Source organism: Oryzias latipes, chromosome 3 (assembly GCF_002234675.1).
Source record: "Oryzias latipes chromosome 3, ASM223467v1".
Taxonomy (NCBI): domain Eukaryota; kingdom Metazoa; phylum Chordata; class Actinopteri; order Beloniformes; family Adrianichthyidae; genus Oryzias; species Oryzias latipes.
The window spans coordinates 169,643-192,139 of NC_019861.2; the positions used below are offsets into that span (position 1 = coordinate 169,643).

General features: G+C 41.2%; 1 protein-coding gene across 1 annotated transcript in view; it reads left to right on the top strand.

Moving 5' to 3' along the window:
- The window catches only part of c1qtnf4 (C1q and TNF related 4), a 40,448-nt gene that overhangs the window by 13,153 nt on the left and 4,798 nt on the right, over window positions 1–22,497 (top strand). Inside the window, exon 2 of the mRNA XM_023951148.1 lies at window positions 13,844–14,205. Within this exon, the coding sequence (XP_023806916.1) occupies window positions 13,849–14,205 (357 nt within the window). The 5' untranslated portion in view covers window positions 13,844–13,848. The remainder of the gene's footprint in view (window positions 1–13,843; window positions 14,206–22,497) is intronic.

The window sequence follows — 22,497 nt, forward strand, 5'->3', positions numbered from 1 at the left end:
TGTGCTCATTACTTTGATCGCGATCAACCGGTCACTCTTCAAGGACATGAGGGTAGATCGCAGGCCAGCAAAGATAAATAACCAAAAAAATATACTTCTAAAAAATCCGTCAGCGACAAAAAATCCTCACGAGAAGTACATGACTTGATTGACATGCAGAACGGCTAATCCAACATCTTCTGATACACGTCACTGCACATGCGTGTGTAACCCTTGTTCTATCCTAGGCACTTTATTGTTGGGAGTGGGGTTATCTAGACCCAAGAGACAGTGCTCTGAACCTTTTTTCTTCAATGATTTGTGATCTTCACTGGTGTCCATGGATTACATGAAATCTTTCCACCTTTATCCACCTTTGTCATGGTAGGGAGAACACGTCAACGGAAGGGGGGGCCATCTAAGATAGCACAAGGGTTAAATACACTGAGTTCAAATTCTGTCTGTTATCAGAAAGTCACTACCTGCCGCACGGCACATCAAGTCCCAGGCAGAAGACCACTCCGGCCCAATGGATTGTTTATTGAGGCCCGGATCGGCACGCGTGCCCCCACAGTTCCTGCCCGATGGATCTGAGCCCACTAAGGCTCAGGCTGTTTCTTGTAGCACGGGCTTCCCATGGAGCCAGCAGCACTTTAGAAATGCCATGCTCCCCCCATTGCACGGTTTACAGCAGAGCATGAAATACAAAAGTCACTGCTTTCTGTTTTTGTATTAAAACGCTTCATTTGTTAAAGTATCTTGTGTACTCTTACTGTGTAATTTTAGAATTATCAGTACATAAACAATATTATGTAATAATAGTTCATAATTCTGTGTTTATTAAACAACCTTTTAGTCTAAAATATATATATATATATATATATATATATATATATATATATATATATATATATATATATATATATATATATATATATATATATATAGAAATACTTGAGAAACCATGGAAAGTGAAGGTGACAGTGGTGCCTGTGGTAATTGGAGCACTGGGGGCAGTAACCCCCAAGCTGGAGGAGTGGCTACAACAGATACCTGGAAAGACCTCAGACCTCTCAGTCCAGAAAAGAACAGGAACAGCTAAGATACTGCAGGACTACAGCTGTGACGGTGTCGAATTTTTGATCACCGCGGTGATGAACCACCAGGGGGCGCAGTGTCGCGGTTAACCGCAGCCCACCACCCCACCCCCAAAAAAATCCCCCGGCGGCCGCATCGCAAATTACAAAGTTCTATTCTTTAGTAATAAATATAATAATAATAATAATAATAATAATAATAAATAACAGTAACAACTACCTATCTAACTAATGAACTAACTATAGGTGTTGTAGATTGACTGTGTGTGTGAGCGCGGAGCGTCTTGTGTAATAATAGGAGGAAGGTGTGCACACACGTGTTGGGGGTGCGTGTTGATTCTTCTGCAGTGGATCGCTCTCTACCTGCACGTGAGCCTTCACCTGTGCTCTCTGGTACAGACATCTTCTCAGAATATTATATATTGCCCAGTAATAAACAGACTGCAGACACTTTGTCACCTTTCCCGTAGCCGTGAAGCCTGACACCCACGAAGAACACGGGGCAGGAGGCTCCACCTTTGTTTATACAGACACGTAACTTTGCGCAGCACAAAATAGTTCCCAAATCTAACAGTACACGTTCATGTTTGGTGTTACGGAGTGAAGGAGAACAGTATTAACGGGCGGCCGTATCGCGCACTCAAGAACGCACGCAGCTTGTAATGGAAATGAATATGACGGAAATGAATAAGTAGAACGCAGTAAATTTGTCGTATTTTTGATTTGATTTGATTTGAAATGGTTTATTTCAAGCAATTAAGTAGAAATAATACACAACAGCAATATAAACATCAGTTATACATTCATACAGTAACTAATCAAACTTAGGATAATTAGACATATTAATAATATTGCTTGAAAGGGAGTGGAAGGAAGCGAACTTATATAATCCCACCCGATTATACTGTAACCATTTTATTACATGATTTATCAATATCCGGTCCCCAGTTTTTATCAGACAGAATTAAAAATCATAAGATATCGATAAAGCACATGACAAAGATGAATTACTTAAGTATTACGTCAAAAATAACTATTTTAGAAATCAACATGGCAAATGCAGATCAGTCATCTTAAATATTATGTTACTTATAAAAGCCATTCATATGAATAAAACATAATACTATATCAGTAAAGCAGACAACACTGTTTCAGGAATTTTCATAGCAAAAATTTCATCAAGTATCAAAAGTTAAAAACATGTGCAAAATTATGCTACATTAGGAAAGATTTTTGAATCAATTTATTAAGTTTTGGAGAAAGTGAAGTAATATCATTAAAAGTCAATCAATTTAACAATTTTCAATAAGTGATTAATCATTTGTTTTACTTTTTTTAATATATATATTTTTTTTTTTTATAATCAAGTAATGCTGTAGGGGAAAAATAAAAAGGGTCCATAACTGTCGATTGTCCAAGGTTGGCATTTCTTCTTTTACTGATAACAGCCGATTTTCTTGGTTTAAACAGTTAATAGTTTTCTTCGATGTTATGTCTGCAGACATTAGATTCAGGTCCATATCCTTCTTCAGCTGATATCAGCTGCGGTGGAAGTTGAGGTCAAGTTGTCTGCAGGTCTGCTGTTATTCAGGTTACGTAAAGTGATGAATCCACGTGTCATATTTCTTGAAATGATTTGGCTCTTTGGTTTATAACTCCATGTTGTTTCAGACGACCGTGATCAAACACTTTTCAAAGTCTTTCATGGTGTTCACAACCAGAACCTTGGACCGGTCCTCTGGACCGAGCGGTTTGACATAAATCCTGCAGCCTTTAACCCAAGTGTTCTCAATCTGCTTACGCTTCCTGAGAAGCCGTGCATGTTTTGAGATTTCAGCATTCCTTCTGGTCAGATGGTCGTTCAGATAAGCAGCCGAACCTTTCAGTTGTTTCCTTTGGGTCATCAAAGCTAGCTTGTGTTTGTGATTCACAAACCTGATGAGGATCGCTGGTTTATCCGTCTCCTTTCTCCTGGGGAGCAGGTGGCAGGTCTCGATGGTTTTGAGATCCAGGGAAATCCCTTTAGATGTGAGAAATGAATGTATTTGCTGTTCCAAAGACACACCGATCTCCGTATTGGCACTGCTAGCTACGCTAGCGCTAGCATTAGCAGTGCTAGCTCGAGGCTTGATTGGTACTCCAGTGAGAATGACATTATTCATCCTTACTTGCTGTTCCACATCGTCCAGTCTTTTCTCCAGAATCTCGACCTGGTTTTCTCGCTGCTCGTTTTGAGCCCGAAATCTTCGGAACTCTTCCATCATATCCCAAAGTGGGGTTAGCTTAGCCGACACTTGTTCCATAAAACTTTTCAGCGTTTCTTGAATAATGTCAAAAGTCTTCTTGAGGTCTTCATATTCCTGGGGTTTCTTTGGGGGCATGGTCAGCTCTCTTTTTTGAAAATCAACCTTTTAAGTAATTTGAAGATAGTTGTATTCGCAGAGAGGCACGCCACGGGTCCTGCCGTGTAACCCGGAACCGGTTTCCTTTTCTCGCGAGACGGAAACTTCTGTTGTAGAATGAGGATGTGTGTTTCTGAAAGTGCGCGCCTGTGTGTGTGAAGGGAGCCGTGTGCAGCAGAGGCACTGAGCGTGCCGAGGAGAGAGAGTGAGAGGCGCGGTGGGAGAGAAGGAGAGAACAGTCTGAAAGAAAGAAGGAAAGTCTGAACACAGGACTAGCAGAAAAAGTAAATTATCAGCAAAGATGAATGTGTTTAATGTGTTTATTATAGTTCCAATCACGCACCATATGTCATGTCTGCTGCAGCACTCACCTTGTTTGGCCAGGCTTCCGGTGGGAGCAATCACGCTTTATGGAGGACACCTGGTCATGCCCCTTCATAAGTCCACGCTTGTGCTGCACTCGTTGCCGGAACGTCAGTCTTCTCTGATTTATTCCAGCTAAATTGTCCACGCATCCGCACGGATCGTAAGCTAACGTCATGTCACGTCATCGCCTCGCCTTCCCTTCTCCATCCACACGGATTTGCATTGTAAGCCAAGACTTTCCATTGACTTTATAAAGTGGAGATTCCTCTGCCGAGGTCTCCTAGTGTTTACAACTTCATCACCGGCATCCAGGCTCTCTCCCCCCTCCCAGCTCCGTCCGCTCATTTCCTCTCACGGCTGTGAGTCTACTAAGTCCTGCTCCCCTTGCTGGCGGGAGGTTTCCACGCTCCTTCATTACTCCAAACTTCTGACCAGGACAATAAACATAATATTTAACCTTTACTCTTGGGTTTGCTTTTTGTCTGTCCTCGACAAAACCTGACACCATATGCAAGACGTAAAATAAAAAAAGTGCGGTGATGCGGTTATCGTCACAGCCCTATGCAGGACCCTCAAGCTCCCAGGCCTCTGGTAGAGGACCCCAGCTTGAAGGAGAAACCACCCATGGAGGGGGCGAGGGGTGTTTGATTTGAACTGAAACTGCTGTATCATTACACCCCTAGTGTAAACGTTCATGCACATTTTTACAGGAATGCTGTGGGCAACAGGTCATAAAGAACACATATATAATATGTTATGGTAAGTCAGCGTAAAGTAGGTGAGAAGCAGGCAGGCCATACGGATTTTTAATTTTTCAACACCCTGAACCCTGAACGTTGTGCAAAAAGTGCTCTTCACTGAAAGGTATATAGAAAATAAAATAGTAATTTGAAATTTGTGTATTTCTGAACATTTTTGTGTTTTATTTTCATCCTGTCCAGCAAATGAACACACAGAATGCGGCTGGGAGCCTCTTGTGACGGACATGCTTGCTTTTACAATCGGGGTTGTTTGTTACTCTTCGAGTTTGTTCATATAAACCCCTTCTGTAACTGAAGCTGAACTGTACAGAGTTTTAGCTACTAACTACTAGCTACAAGCCCTAGACAGGATGAGAGGAGGGGAGACTGATAATAAAAGGTCTTGGGATAAGATCCGTGTCATACATAAATTCTATGCGTTGTTGCTCACACACACACACACACACGTACACGTGGCTGTTCAAGATCTGAGGATTCCTCTGTATTGCTGAGCTTTCGGATACATTTTGTGGCTTTGATACTGCTTCAGTGCACCGTCTCCATGGAAACTGCTCATTGTTTCAAAGAAACTGAATATTTATTCTTAGAATGTGGTATTATGGCCTTACTATCTGCTGAATCTGTGTTTGCGGTCCTCCCCCTCCCACCAATTCTCACATGCTGTCTTTGTCTTTTGCCCTTGAAACTCCATGAGTTGTCAGTGCTTGGGTCAATTCAGACTTCTGTCCAACTGTGAGCACGCAGAGCGGCTGCTGTCTTATCCTCCTGCCCATCCTTTGGTGTAGAAACAGCATTCAGAGAACAGTTTTGGTTGTCTGTGCTCCAACCTCCACCTGAAGAATGAATCTTTATATCTTCCAGCATTTGATACACATCAACATGTCCACAATTCAGAACCTAAAAGATTCAACTGACTGTGTGGCGATATGATACAGTCTGATGTTTTTACCTAAATACATAAAATCTAGTTAGTATTCATTTGGCATTTAAAACAGTGCTGAAAATGCTTTTTAAGAGAGAAACTCTTTTTTTATTTAATTAACAAAAACAAAATGTCCCTGACATAAAATATTTAAACATAAAAACGGAATTTTGGCTCATTTAGACTGTTTTATTTTTTGTGGTTTTTAAAGTGTGTCTAATGGCACACATTTAGTCATGTTTTGTTTAAAGGTCTGTGTAAAAAAAAGGTTTTCATGTGTTTAGTGAACACAACACACTACCATCAATGTGGTTCACCTTCAGCCAGTTGTAACTGACCCAACTTGGTCGAAGGAAGCTTTTAATTGGATGCCTTGTTGCATCACGTGAATAAAAGGGGAAAGATGGTAGAGGGACAACAGGAAGAGAAACCGATAAAGTTTGCCAAAAATTGATAATTTACTTCCTGATTGATTTCATACCTTTTTACCAACATAATCTTGTTTGTGTCTGTGGTTTTCAACCAATACTGCTTTTACTCCTATAACTAGATTAATGTTTGGATACAGAGTTTTTTTCCTTTACTTCCATTCTTTCAACAGAAACAAAATTCTCCACAGTCACGATTTCACTTTCCCAATCGTTCACACTTTTACTCACCTACATACACGTACTCGCCCATTCACACAATCAGATACAAAGTCTTTCAAACAAATATTCACAAATACCTTCACTTACCAATGCACACACAAACATCCACTCATGCACATATTTACTCTATCACAGAAAAACTGAGTCATCCATTGTGGTAGTACATTAATTTAAAGTTCTTTCCAGGAAGGGAGGGTCTGTGTTCTTGCTCAAGCTTCAAATGATCGGGGGGGGGGGGGGGTTGATATTTATTTGTTATAAAAGTCAATAGACATAAACAACAGACCATTTCTAAAGACCCAAGCACATGTACTGCAAACAGTCACAGCACTGGAAAGCTTTCACTGTTAAGAAAAGAGCATCCTCCTCCTATGTTTAGCAAATGAAGAGATTGCACCACAATGGTTACAACAGGGTTGTTTAGAATTGATTCAAAGCTGCTTTCCTCCAATGATGCATTTTACAGATCAGAATTTGGACAACTATTTAAAAATTTGTTTGCATAGGAGCCATTTTGAATTCATAGTTAGCTTTAAGCTGATTTAATTTCAAGTTGTGTAAAGTGTATTTTGGACTTGTATGTTTTTGATGTTCTAGTGTATGTGTGCATACACAATTGCAACACACAGTTACTCACAAAATGGAGTGTATAAATTGCAAATCAGGTATTATGCACCCAAAAATCCTAAATTACACACAATCGTAAACTTGTAGTGGAGGAGAGACAAACATGCTATTCTCATGTTTGTGGAGAAGCAAAGGTAGCAACCAGAACTTGGATTTAATATGAACTGCAACCTGGGAACAATAGAGTATAGGAGAAAGCCGTAACCCTTGTGCTATCCTAGTCACTTTAACATTGGGAGTAGCCAATGCCCCCTGACGTCCGGACCCTGCGTGGTCTGAGCTCGGCTGCCGGTGAACCGAGCGAAGTGGGACTCAAAATTAAAATGAAAAAGCAATATTTCAAAATGCTTTTTCATTTTATACTTCAAACTGCTTATTCTGTCATAATTAAAACCAAAATGCAAAGAGGGGATTGCATTTGCATTTTCACATCCACCCTGCAAAATTTGTAGCAAAATTCTTTCTCAGTGAGCATTAGCAGAAGGGAGGCGGGGCGATGACGTCACTGCTTTCTCAGTGTGTCCGACCGCTGATAGACACAGACACACCAGGAGCAGTGGAGCTTTGTGTTAGCGGCAGAGAAGACGGTTTTGTGATGGTTGTGAACTTACGAGCCTTCTTCGGATTAAAGAATCCTTATTTGAGTCTAACTTCTGCAGTCCTGCTTTTGTGTCCGAATTCAAATCCTTGACACGACCGTCGATCGCGATGGACGTAATGAGCAGCCCTGCTCTGAAACATACACTGTCAGAAAAAAGGGTACGGTTGGGGTACGTTTGTGAACACTTAGGGTACAAATGGTGAATTTGTACCCTAAGTGAGTCATAATTACACCTTAGGGTACTCATATGTACCATTTAAGGATAAAAAAGGTACAAATATGTTTCCAACCATCAGAGGGCCCATATTTGGACCCTTTATTCCACAAACAAAGGTACAATCACTTGTGTGACAAAAGTAATAATTCAAAGTGTATGAAACGTCACCCAAAATCATTTAATACGTTGTTGGTTATTTATTTAAATAACCAAATATATTTAAGAGACCACACATCTTTTATGACTAGTTCTGAACAGTACACAAGCACATTATATTTTATTGATTGTGCAGAGCATCAAGATAATACATTTTAAACATGTATTAGTGTGAGCCTGTTTTTTTTTAACTTATATATAAGTAAAAATATACTTATATTTAATTTAGAGCAAAAGCACAATGTAGACAAAATTATTTGATGTTTTTAACCTTATATGGTGTACTTTAACTTGGCCTAAGTTCAATTTAAATTTCTAGTCTTTGAGCTGTTAATTTAAGTTATTTTTTTTCTAATCATGCATTCTCATAAAAAAAGTAAATTTCTACGTTACATTAAGTGTACATATTAGTACCTTTTAGCTTTTGTACCTACACAGGAAAAATGATATTTAAGTAGGTGTAAAAACGTAGAGGAAATATGTTGGAGTAAACCAGCGAGACCACGCCCACTCTACTTTCTTAAGTTTCGTTTCTTCCGCCATTTTGTTATCCCGCAGCGGCCGGAGGAAGATAGAGGCTGTGACTGAGGTAAGTCTGCTAATTGCTCAAAAATAAGTTGGAAACTTGTTTTAAGCGGGTTCGGTTATTTTATCTGTAAGGAATAACTTTTGTGTAGTGGAATGCTGCTATTCCACCGTGTATGTGCCTGTGAGATTGAAAACTACGAGCAGGAGTTAGTTTGCTAACGGTTAGCCTCAGCCGTTTGAAGTTCAGCTAAATGCAGCCATTAAATAAATTAAGCTGTTGTTTTTATTGGTGTTGTACCGCGTTCCGTTAAATACATTGAAATATATACATTTTTTTCACTAGATAATTTTGTCGCCGTTTTACCGATGTACGCTGGCGTTGATGCACCGTTGTTGTTGCCGCCGCCCCCCCCCCCCTTTTTTTTTCTTTCTGTCTTTCTTAGTAAGGAAGCCAGCTTCTTTTGAAACGACCAGCTCCATAATTCCTACTGATATTTATCAGGTCCGTCGAATTCAATGCGTTAATCGTTTTAATCTGTAATGTGTAGGAGTCCAATAACGTTTTATTTTTTTTACACCGCAGTATGGCGGTCCTTCCCATTTATATGTCAGCCTGCCGTAGCTGCTGTGCGCGCGCAGCCACCATTTCTCGAATGCAAGACAGTGACAGAGACTGTTTAGGTTGTCATGATCGCTCATTGTTGGTCAAGCGAAGTTTATACTGTGTATTGTTGATTTTGATCATTCTCCTGCAGAGATTATTTTTTTTTAATTGAGGTCCGTGATTCCAGATACTCGTCACGATTTCTCATACCAAAAACTCATCTATAAACCAGGAAAAAATATTTTTTTTAAATGAACTTCCAAGAAATAAATCTGTAGGTCTTTAGAAGCCAGTGCATTGTCGTCAGTGTTTTTTTTTTTTTAGCAGTTCTACAAATCCTCCAATATTGCTGTGGCAGCTAGTGTGAACTGTATATTTGCCATTACTATTTTAAAATGTATTCATTTATTTGAAACAGGGCTTAGATCTGAATAAATGCTGTGTTGGTACCTTTTGGTGTTGTAATGTTTTTTCTTTTTTGTAATATATTATTTTTTTTCCCACCTGGAAAGATGCAAGCTGTGAGTGAACAAGTTCAGCTGACCTTCAAATCCTTTTGGGAATGCGGTGAGTGGAAACATCACAATTTCCAGCTTTTTTCTTTACAGGAATCAGTCAACTTTGTGGATAAACTGTCAGCTGTGATGCAAACAGATTTTTTTAATTGCTTTTTAATTTAAAGATAATTTCTGTGCTGTATTCTAAACATAATTTTGCTGTGTTCACAGCTGCCAAAAAGTTCAACATCCCAACCTTGGACTTGAAAGTGTTTGATGACTCAAAGACAGAAGTTGATGAGCAGGTTTTTGATCTCCTGTTGAAAAACCCAAACCTTGGTGTGTTGGAAATTTGTCTGGCCGAAGATTCAAATCCAGAAGGTGAAGTTTTTCTTTTAAATTGTAATTTATCTATTTTGTTTTGAATGGTTTTGGGTAAATTCCCCTTTGATGCCTGAATTTATTTCCAAGGGAAATAATCTGAGTTTTTCCTTTTAAAGTACATGCTAAATTAAGAACATTTTTGAGCTGAAGAGTTTTGATTGTATATTTGCATCAATAGGAGTCTGAGGGTTAATGATTTATTTGACAGGATAGTGTGGAGAACAAAACACGGGCAAATAAGTATGAGTTTTTTATCCTATTGCTGTCTTAGACAAGATAATAAATCTGCTAAACTGTTAAGTCGGTCAGTATTTAAAAATCTGTTTTTACTTTTTTTGTTTTTGCTATCATACTAATTTAAATATTACAGTAACTGAAAGCTTTAATACTTTGACAGATCAGCCGAGTTGTCTTGCATAGAGCTGCAATACCAGTTCAAGTGGAGATACTGAAGTGGACTCAGATGACACCATAATATTACAACACAGTCCTACAACAAGACAGAGTTGAAGACACCTCTCTTTCCAAAGTAAGTAAATAATCTTTTCACAAAGTCATTTCAAGCATTCAAAGTCAGGCTGTCTTTCCAATTCAGTTTAGTTGTCAAACAGTGCAGTAAGGCAGATCATCCAAACTAGTTTAAAGTTTTCTAGGGAAACAGCAGATTGCACCGAGTAAGTCACAACACATTGAATACATTCTGGAATACTGTCCTCATCATACATATAATTCTTCTGTATTTCCCTCAACAAAGCTCTGCATAATTAACAAGATATTGACTAAACGGGCGACAGTGGCTCAGGTGGTTTAGCAGGTCGTCCAATGACCGAAGGGTTGGCGGTTCGATCCCCGCTCCCACCAGCCAAAAAATGTCGTTGTGTCCTTGGGCAAGACACTTCACCCTCCTTGCCTCCAGTGTGGCTCCACTGGCGTGTGAATGTGCATGAATGCTCCCGGTGATGGTCAGAGGGGCCGTAGGCGCGAAATGGCAGCCACGCCTCTGTCAGTCTGCCCCAGGGCAGCTGTGGCTACAACCATAGCTTACCGTCACCAAGTATGAATGAGGAGTGAATGAATAATGGACACAATGTAAGCGCTTTGAGCATCTGGAAAAGCGCAGATAAATCCTATCCATTATTATTATTATTATACAAAGACAGACATTGATTATGCAGTTTTTGAGGGGGAAAAATGTTTTCTGGGACATGGTTTCTGCAGTTCAATTGGAATTCACCTTCAAGTTCTTGACAGGACTGTTTTGCAGAGTTAACCGGCCTTAACTTCCCATCATGCCATTGTTTACGCTCCCGTTACCTTACAGTCCCTCACAACCCCCAAGCAACAGAATTGGCGTGCAATATTGGAGCTATCCAGCCTTATAGATGTGAGCCAGATGCCAACTCAGACGAGGAGAATGAAGACAAGCGGAGCAGGGAGCTTGTGGCCTGCCAAATGTAGCTTGTATGTAACAACTACAAGCTTTCTCAAATTACATCTTTTCATCTGCTCCTGATTCATCCCAATTTGAGAAAATAAATATTCAGAAACACAGTTTTATTCTTAAATCTTACAACAATATGTCATCATAAAAATGCTACATTTTAAAAAATAACTTTCATTGGAGTGGGTCCCCCATTTTTAACATGTCGCAGTATTTTTCTCATGATGGGCACGTTTAAAAGAACACGTTTAAAACTGCACATCTGAGTATTCACTCAAATTGGGATGAAGCAGGAACAGACAAAATAAATGCAGTTTGAGGAAGGTCTCTATTGTGACGCACCACATGAAATGAAGTGGGTCCGAGTCCCTCTGCTCTGCTCTATTCTGATGCGTCCACTTGCAGACAAACAGATCCAGTAACATCTTCATCATACTTGTCTGAGCTTGATCTAAACTATGGCCGGAAAGCTTCAATATTGCTCACCATTTTGGTTTCACCACTAATGTTAGTTTTAGGTTGGAAGGACTGTAAGCTAGAGGGAGAGGGCGTAAACAAAGGGATGTTCGGACATCAGCAGAGGGTAACTACTGTGTCAATAGCCCCGCCTACAACTCAGAAGTTAATTTCTGATCAACTCCAAACCACTCTGCACAAACTGTCTTTAAACATCATCTCAAAGTGCTTTAACCCCAGTAATCAGTGCTTGCAGTTGTATTTTTTATTATTAATATGGACTTTTAAATTTGGTCCAATAGGTGGTTGCTGTCATTGGTGAGGATGCATCATCCGTTGACGGTCATGTGAATGTCCAGCATATCCAGTACAGCAAGGTGCGAGAGGATATACCAAAGAAGTACCCTTTCTTGAAGACAACCTCAGGGGTCAGTGACATTTTAAATCAGTTCTCAGCTTAAAATACATTTTGAATGTCAATATAAGCTGAGACATCTGCTAAAATTACCATTAACAGCTTTAACTCAATTGTAAAAACATTGTAATTTTCTAAACCCATATATAAATATATAGTCATTCAAGCCAAGTAATATTTATACAATGAGGTCACTAAAGGGAAATGGCAACAAAGAATATTAGAATGTTTTATGTCTTTTGTTTTTTTTAGTTGGTGAATGATTAATTTTCTAATTTTTTTCAATTTTCAGTTGTTTGATGATGTTGACCGAATGCATCCATCACCTGTCAGTTTAAGCCAGCGCTTCAAGGACGGCGTTTACCAGTATTGTGCCAAAGGTGCTTGAGCTTGTTCAAAGAAAAGCTCCATTAGCCAAAGTCTCCAAAGAAGCAAGAGAAGAGATGCTTGCAGAGGATCTACTAGGTATTGACATAAACGTAATCCTTGGTAATCTTTAGTGTGTTTTATAGTTCTTCTTTTTAGAATTCGTATCAATATTATCTTATCACATTTATGCATTTTATTATTTAAATTATGCATTTAAACTTGGTTCTAAGTTTACTTTTTTATTTATTTTTAGAAAATGTAGAATGCAGTAGAAAGATGTACTTAAAATGAGGTCTAGTGCTTCTTTTGTTAATGTCACAAGTTTTATTAAATGGTTTAAAAATAGTAACTGAAGTGCTATGTGCTGTTTACAATTGATCAAATGTTAAGGTTATAGTTACAATGAATGCAATGTGAACTGAAGGAAAAATATAGATTTTTCATTATTGTAAAATTGCTAATAATTGTAAATATATGCATCCTGTTGTGACACTGTGAAGCTTAAAACATTCATACTGTGAATTGTCAGAATTGTAATTGTTTTGAATGTTTAATAAATGTGATAAACAGTATACTGGTCTTTTAATGTGCTGTATCTGGTACAAATTTGCCATCAAAGGGTACAAAAGGCTTGTCACTGGGGCAGTACCCTTAAAAGAACAAATTGGTACCTTTTTTAAAGGTACATTATGGTACCATAGCACTATAAGGTACAATTTAGTCCACAGAGGTACATATTTGCCTTTGAAAGGTACATACTGAAAGGGTACAGATACGCACCTATATAAAAGGGTACAACATTTGTACCCTTGAGGGTACTGCCCCAGTGACAAGCCATTGTACCTCTAAAGGTACAAATTTTGCACATTTTTTTTGACAGTGTACATCAATGCACATGCGTGTTTAAAAACACTAAGCGCAAACTCTCTGTCATCAGAGTTGCTCTCTTCCCTGCGGCACGTCAAATCCCCGGCAGAAAACCCCTCCAGACAACCGCAGTGATTATTGAAGCCGCCCCGCGTGTCTCCTCCTGCTATCAGCTCTGCAGTTCTCGCCCAATAAATACGAGATCATTACGAAGCTGTTTTTAACGTGGCACGCGCTTCGTATGGAGCCAGCAGCGCCTTTGTAATGCCATGAAAAATGAGCAAACTAAAATAAAATTGAATTTTTATAAAATACTCATTATTTTCCAAAGTCACAGGGAGCCACAACAGATGGATGAAAGAGCCACATGTGGCTCCGGAGCCATGGGTTGCCAGCCCTGGGTTAGTGGGTTAGGGTTTAGGGTTAGGGTAAAGGGTTAGGATTAGGGTTTTAAGCTGTTTTAGAATGTGAAAAGTAACACTCCTTTGTGTCTTTGCTCCTTAGACAACATGCCGCTGCCGCCACTCCTTCTCGTCGCTCTGCTGTGCCTGAGTCAGCCACTCGGTGTGCAGACTTTGGTTCGTCTGCTGGACGACGTAGAGCTGCGCTCAGCTTTCTCGGCGGCTCGCACTAACAGCATGGAGGGTGGACCAAAAATGACCGTTACCTTCGATGTGGTTTATGTCAACATTGGTGAAGATTTTGACGCAAAAGCTGGCTTGTTCCGCTGTCGCATCTCGGGAGCGTACTACTTTTCCTTCACAGTAGGAAAGTTCCCCCACAAAGACCTTTCTGTGATGCTGATGAAGAACAGGAATGAGGTGCAAGCCATTGTGTATGAGGAAAACGCTGGAGAGGAGAGGAAGGTAGGTTCATACGCAGTTTCACAGGTGTTTGTTTTGAGTCCAAAATCACCAAAGATTTCTACACTCTGTCATGTTTACCTGTCATTCCTAATCAAGCTCATTAATCTCACCTGTCTTTGTATATATATGTACTCCCAGTCCTCTCAATTGGTCTCCTTGTCAGTTTAGTAGTCTGTTCACTAATTCCAACAATCTTTAAGCTCCGTCAAGTTCGTGGTTGTGGCCCAGCTATGTCGTTTTTGTTACTTCTGTCCGCGATCAATTGTTACTGACAAAGTTTCTGTCCTTGACCAAGCACTTGTGAATGCCCTTGTTTACTGATCCAGACAGTGTCTTCAGGAGTTCCAAAGCTGTCCCCCCTGACTCTTCATGTTCTCTGGCTCTTTGTGCTGCATGGTATTGTTTTGACTACAAAAACAGCCACTTAGAATTACAATTTATGCAAATGTCCTACTTTCTGCTGGGATCACAGACGCTTCCTTAATTTGCATGCCTTCCTCCACTGCCCCCTTCAAGATGATAAAGATTCTACACTCTGGCTCTGCGCTGTGATTTGAGCGTAGGGCACGGTGTGTCTGTCTGGCAGCAACCAGATTTGAGCGTTGTGGTGCATTTTGGGTGTTTCAGCATTTCCAGAGTTAAAAAATCTGAACTGTGGCATGTCAACCAATCAAAGGCTCAGTTTTGGGCTTTTAACATGTTCAATTATGCAATCAGTGAGTGGAGTCCAAAATCAATATGGGGAAGAACCTGATCGTTCTCCTCCTAAACTTTATATTTTTCTTATTAGTATCAGAACATTAAATAAAAGATCGTGTAATTTTATTTTTTCCCTCCTTGGACTAATGAAGGGCAACATCAAACTGGGTCACAGAAATACAGCTGACGGCGTTCGTCATTCAGATGCAGCATTGCAGCAGACGGTGAAACTCTCTGTACTGACAGATTCTCTAAATGATGTCATAACCCCCAGACATGGAGACGTGATTACTTTATGTCGAGCTCTTCAAAACAAATCAACCTGATCTCTAAATATCATGACTTGAGATATACACAGACACTGCTTCATGTAGCGATGAGGCTAAAAACATTTGGCGGTAGCGGTTACTGAAAAAGATTTTGAATAAGCATCGATTTTTGTTTCTGGGCATTTTGCTGTGGATCCAAATGGAAACGCAAATTTGTTGTGAATCGTGTTTGGTGTGAACGCAGCAGTAGAGTTGAAAGCTTTATACAGAGCTGATTGAGGCTTTTTCCTCCACCAATCTCAAAGGGATTGGTCTGAAACCTCTGCTCCGGGAGTGGTTGATCTTTGGGTGGATCCTGTTTCTGCCCCTGCTGTCTGCCTCAGCCTAGAAACCTGCTGAAGCTGGTTTTTCTCTGGTGAATTAGCACCTTGCAGTTTACCCTCCTTCCGTTTGCTCCAGTGGTTTAGTTCTTGTTTGGTTTCTCTTTGTTAACTTTTGCTTAATCATTTGCTATTTGATTAGTTGTTGTATTTGGGGGGTTATATTTCTGTTAACATTAGAAAGGCTGAGAATGTATTTTAAATAAATTAATGACTTAAACACGCTTGGTCTTGTCCCAGTTCAGTTTATTAGCTTTTGTGGGTCAATTTGTTTTGGGTTCCTCCCTCCACTGGTCACCCAAAATCAAAGGCTGTGCTTCCATCTGATCTCAAAGTCAACTTAATTGTCTATTCTTCACACGTGCTCGATACACAATGAATCAAAACTCCGTTTCTCATGCGTGGACAAAAAAAAAGAAAATTTACAACATTAACAAATAAAGTGCGAGTCCAAGAATGCAATCTCTCTGAGTTTCAATATTTTACTTTGTGACTTTTTCCCTTTCATTTGGATCAGGGATGTAAAAACAAGTGCTTCACAAACAAAGTTGATTGATAAAAGAAGTTTAAAGTGCACATACATTTTTGGATTGGAGAGGAGACTGCCCAACACTATTCCCTGCTTCTTCCCCGAGACTTTAAATTCAAATTCAAATTAATTTTATTTCAATAGCACCTTTCATGTACAAAACAGCTCAAGGTGCTGTACACAAAAACAAAACAAGAATGCAGAAAACACCAATCCCAATGCATGCAATAAAATAATTAAATAAGCTCACAATAAAATACACAAAAACAAACACAAGTAAAAGAGAAATGACTAAAGAAAAAAAGCTAAAGAAGAGAGAACCCAGAAGGTGCCGTCTGCTCTGTCCTCCTATTGGCCGGGATGTCAGCATAGACACAAACACCCCAGCCAAGGGGGAGAAGACACTCCTAAACCGTCTAATTTTGGCTAGAAGACATGAAACACATAAATATGTTAAAATTTCATACTAAATATAAGAGCACAATTTCTAGATTAAACAAATAAAATGATAAAATGATGTGATAAAACATCATAAAACATATATAAATGGGAAAAGAGACATGACATGAAATCAAATTAGAAGCTAATTTAAAAAGATGTTTCTTTAATTTCATTTTAAAAACCTCGACAATAGATGAGACCCTCACATCCTCAGGTAGACTGTTCCACAGACGAGGCCCGTAGCATCTAATCAGCATCAGAGACATCGAGACAATTAATGACCTCCTCCTGAACCCAGAAACACTGAGGTCATTATACTTGGTCCTAAAAACCTCAGAGATGCTCTGTCTGCTCGGATAGTCTCCCTGGATGGTGTAAGTATAGCCCCCAATTCCACAGTTAGAAACCTTGGGGCTTTATTTGACCAGGATTTAAGGCTCACATATCTCAGGCGTGTAGAACTGCCTTTTTTCACCTGTGGAATATTGCTAAGATCAGAAATCTACTTTCTAAGAGTGATGCTGAAAAACTCATCCATGCATTTGTTACGTCTAGACTGGATTACTGTAACTCCTTGTTAGCAGCGTGTCCTAAGAGTTCCTTAAGAAGTCTCCAGCTTGTTCAGAACGCAGCAGCTAGATTGTTAGCAGGAATTAGCAGAAGAGATCACATCACTCCTGTGTTAGTTTCACTTCACTGGATCCCAGTTGATTCTAGAATCAAGTTCAAGATCCTCCTGTTAACCTATAAGGCCTTACATGGAATGGCCCCGTCCTATATTAAGGACCTCATAGTCCCTTACCATCCAATGAGAACACTTCACTCACTAAATGCAGGACTGCTTGTGGTTCCTAGAATTAGTAAAAGTACGGTTGGAGGTAGAGCGTTTAGTCACCAAGCCCCTGTTTTATGGAATAAACTCCCAGCTCATGGAAGAGAGGCCGACTCAGTTTCTACATTCAAAGTTAGACTGAAAACATTCCTCTGTGGACAGGCTTATTGTCCGACTAGTTAGTATTCAGAGATTATTTAACTTAATGTTAATGTGTTTAAATTAAACTTAATAACAATAACTATTAGTTAATCTAGCCACAGGGGTTGCAAGCCAGTTGCCTCTGTGCCGGTCCCAAGCCCGGATAAATAGAGAGGGTTGCGCCAGGAAGGGCATCCGGCGTAAAAATTGCCAAAATAACCATGCGAATCATCCACAACACTTTAGACATACCGGATCGGTCGAGGCCCGGGTTAACAACGACCGCCACCGATGCTGTTAACCTACAGGGTGTCGGTGGAAATTTGCTTACTGTTGGTGGAAGAAAGAGGGGAGCAGAAGGGTCCGTGGCCAGAGAGAGAAGGGAAAAGGCAGGAACATAGGTTTGAGAATAGGGACTCTTAACGTTGGTACAATGACAGGGAAAGGCAGAGAGCTGGCAGACATGATGGAGAGAAGGAAGGTAGATGTACTGTGTGTGCAGGAGACAAGGTGGAAGGGCAGCAAGGCACGTAGTATTGGAGGAGGATACAAACTGTTCTATCATGGTGTTGATAGGAAGAGAAACGGGGTAGGAGTGATTCTGAAGGGGGAGTTTGTAAACAGTGTTCTAGAGGTGAAAAGAGTCTCAGACAGGATGATGAGCCTAAAGTTAGAAATTGAAGGGGTGATGGTGAATCTAGTCAGTGGGTATGCGCCACAGGTTGGCTGTGAGTTAGAAGTGAAGGAGAGATTCTGGAGTGAGTTGGATGAGGTCATCGACAGTATCCCCAGAGGAGAGAGAGTTGTTATTGGAGCAGACTTTAATGGGCATGTTGGTGAGGGCAACAGAGGTGATGAGGAGGTGATGGGCAGGTTTGGTGTGAAGGAAAGGAATCTGGAGGGACAGATGGTGGTGGACTTTGCAAAGAGGATGGAAATGGCTGTAGTCAACACTTACTTCCAGAAGAGAGAGGAACATAGAGTGACATACAGAAGTGGAGGTAGGAGTACTCAGGTGGACTACATCCTGTGTAGACGAGGTCATTTGAGAGAGGTTAACGACTGCAAAGTGGTGGTAGGAGAGAGTGTAGCCAAACAGCACCGCATGGTGGTGTGTAAGATGACTCTGGAGGTCAGGAAGAAGAAGAGAGGGAAAACAGAAAAGAAGACCAAGTGGTGGAAGCTACAGAATCAAGAAACTTGTGAGGAATTTAGGCAGAAGTTGAGACAGGTCCTGGGTGGTCAGGATGAGCTTCCAGATGACTGGGAAACTACAGCAGAGATTATCAGGGAAACAGGTAGGAAGGTGCTAGGTGTGTCATCTGGAAAGAGGAAAGACGGTAAAGACACTCGGTGGTGGAATGAGGAAGTACAGGAATGCGTCCAGAGGAAGAGGTTGGCTAAAAGGAAGTGGGATGTAGAAAGGACTGAGGAAGGTAGACAGGAGTACAAGGAAGCGCAGCGTAGAGTGAAGAGAGAGGTGGCAAAGGCCAAACAGAAAGCTTAGGATGAGCTATATGACAGGTTAGACACAAAGGAAGGAGAGAAGGACTTGTACAGACTAGCCAGACAGAGAGACAGAGATGGGAAGGACGTGCAACAGATAAGGGTGATTAAGGACAGAGATGGAAAGGTGCTAACAACCCAGGAGAGTGTACAGAAAAGATGGAAGGAGTATTTTGAGGAGCTGATGAACGAGGAAAATGACAGGGAAAGAAGGGAGGAAGATGTGGTTGTTGTGGAGCAGGAAGTAGCAGAGATTGAAAAGGATGAGGTTAGGAAGGCTCTGAAAAGGATGAAGAGCGGAAAGGCCGTTGGTCCTGATGACGTACCTGTGGAGGTATGGAAGTGCTTAGGAGAGACAGCAGTGGAATTTCTAACGAGTTTGTTCAATAGGATTCTAGAGAGTGAGAAGATGCCTGAGGAATGGAGGAGAAGCGTTCTGGTCCCGATCTTTAAGAACAAGGGTGACACGCAGAACTGCAGCAACTATAGAGGAATAAAATTGATGAGCCACACAATGAAGCTGTGGGAAAGAGTAATGGATGCCAGGCTTAGGAAGAAGGTGGAGATTTGTGAGCAGCAGTATGGTTTCATGCCCCGCAAGAGCACCACTGATGCCATTTTTGCTTCGAGAATGTTGATGGAAAAGTACAGAGATGGTCAGAAGGAGCTGCATTGTGTGTTGGTAGATTTAGAGAAGGCGTATGACAGGGTGCGAGGGAGGAGCTGTGGTACTGTATGAGATTGTCTGGAGTGGCAGAGAAGTATGTCAGAGTAGTTCAGGAAGTATGACGGTGGTGAGATGTGCTGTAGGTCAGACAGAGGAGTTCAAGGTGGAGGTGGGACTACACCAAGGATCAGCTTTGAGTCCCTTTTTGTTTGCTATGTTGACGGACAGGCTGACAGACGAGGTAAGACAGGAATCTCCCTGGACAATGATGTTTGCGGATGACATCTTAATTTGCAGTGAGAGTAGAGAGCAGGTGGAGGAACAGCTAGAGAGGTGGAGGTTTGCTCTGGAAAGAAGAGGCATGAAGGTCAGTCGTAGTAAGACAGAATACATGTGTCTGAACGAGAGGGATCAAGGTAGAAGCGTTAGGTTACAGGGGGCTGAGGTGGAGAAGGTGCAGGAGTTTAAGTACTTGGGGTCAACAGTTCAGTGTGATGGAGAGTGTGGAAAAGAGGTGAAGAGGCGAGTGCAGGCAGGTTGGAGCAGGTGGAGGAAAGTGTCAGGAGTGTTGTGTGACAGAAGAGTGTCAGCAAGACTCAAAGGAAAGGTGTACAAGACAGTGGTGAGACCAGCTCTGCTCTATGGGTTAGAGACGGTAGCAGTGAGACAGAGACAAGAGGCTGAGATGGAGGTAGCGGAGATGAAGATGTTGAGGTTCTCCTTAGGAGTGACCAGGTTAGACAGGATAAGGAACGAGTACATCAGAGGGACGGCTCATGTTGCCTGTGTTAGCGACAAAGTCAGAGAAGCCAGACTGAGATGGTTTGGACATTTTCAGAGGAGGGATAGTGGATATATTGGTAGAAGGATGTTGGAGATGGAGCTGCCTGGCAGGAGGGCAAGAGGACGGCCAAAGAGGAGATATATGGATGTCTTAACAGAGGACATGAAGTTGGCTAATGTTAGGGTAGAAGATGTCCATGACAGAGTGAGGTGGAAAACGATGATTCGCTGTGGCGACCCCTGATGGGAAAAGCCGAAAGAGAAAGAAGAAGAACAATAACTATTAGTTGTTAGTAGCTGCTAGAATTTCAAGCTGGGGTAACTATGGTGCACTGGGGTTCTGTCCTCTTTTCTCATCTACTTCTACCCTTCCTCTCTCCTCTATTCTTGATCATTATTCATCATTTAGTTCTTCATGCCTCTGTTTGGTGCAGTGATTCATGTACTGTCCCTCTGTCCCCTCCTGGAGATTGGGAGTGCTTCCAGATTCCAGTTGGCTCTTCCGTCCCTCCAACTCCATCTGGATGAAGCTCGTCTGCTGGACTTTATATATGTAGTTGTAGATTTAGATAAGTTAATTCTTCTCTATGAGTTCTGGTAAATCACCTGTCCGTCCTGGGGGAGGATCCATCCTTCATGTGGACACCCCTGAGGTTTCTTCTTTTTTTCCAGAATCTGTTTTTTTAAGGAGTTTTTCCTTACCGCGAAGGAGGGGCTAAGGCGGGGGTCGGCAACCCGCGGCTAAGGAGCCACATGTGGCTCTTTAGCGCTGCCTTAGTGGCTCCCCGGAGCATTTTCAAAAATGTTTGAAAATGTAAAAAGATGGGGGAGAGAAATATATTTTTTTGTTTTAATATGGTTTCTGTAGGAGGAAAAACAAGACACAAACATTCTTGACGTTTACCAATGCTGTGAGAATATGTAGAATAAATATTGTAACGCCCAGCAGGTACATCACTTGCAGCGGAAAATACGGGAGTCAAGCTGTCAGCAAGTTGAGCTGTCAATCAACTGACAGCGCTGGAGAACTGTCCATGTCACACACACCGCACGACTACGAACAGTCTCAGAGAGGAGGAGACAAAAAGAGAAGCTGAAAGCGCAGTCTGATTTCCGGCCTATCAAGCCCATTTATTTTGAACACACACCACATTGAACATTGCACAGGAGTGATCAACCTCTCTCCCTCCCACAATCATGGTGCAACATAAAGAACCAACATAACAGGAAGAATAAACTAAGGTGGAACAACAAAACTGCCATACAAAAAGAAACGTGGGCAAACAGAAACGCTCATGCTGAGCCCTAATAAGATCAGGAGACCGCATCCCACAATCCCCTGCTGCTAACAGACCTAAAATGCACATGACCACCACTACAATTTCAACATTTCTCTCAACGAAAATTTGCGTCATAGCCTGCGACACACATTTCTACCAGCAGGGCTTTTTATTTTGTTTTACTTTTAGCGGACCGCTAGGCAGGTGGCTGATGTAAATGAACCACCGTCAGTTCCGTGCATTGATCTCCTACTACACAACACAGTCCAATGGCTGTCCAGGGGTGACGCTTTCCGTCACTTTGTCGTCTGTTTAGAACACGTGAAAACATTCCTGAAAAGCAAAGACCTGAACAACCCGCAACTGGAAGATACTGAGTGGCTGGAAAAGCTGCACTTTTTGGTGGATATGACTGACAAGCCACCTAAACGAGCTGAAGGAAAGTCTGCAGGCGCCGCAAATGCTTGAAGCTGTTCTGTCATTGGAGCGCAGGCTGACTGTCTTTGCAGAGATGTACAGCGAAAGAAGAGGATGCTGCTGTTTTACCTTTGCACTGACTTGCTTGGCATTTACACAGAAATCAAACTTAACTGTATTTATTTGATTTTATATACTTTACCTTTTCAAAAGGCTGCTGTTTTATTTTTTATAAACCCAGGCTGCGTTTTATTGCACTCTGTTTAGTTCCCAGAGAAGCGGCACGTCACGCACGTTCCATTTTAATGTTTTTTGTTCGAATCCTCAGAATAAAGATGACATCAAAAA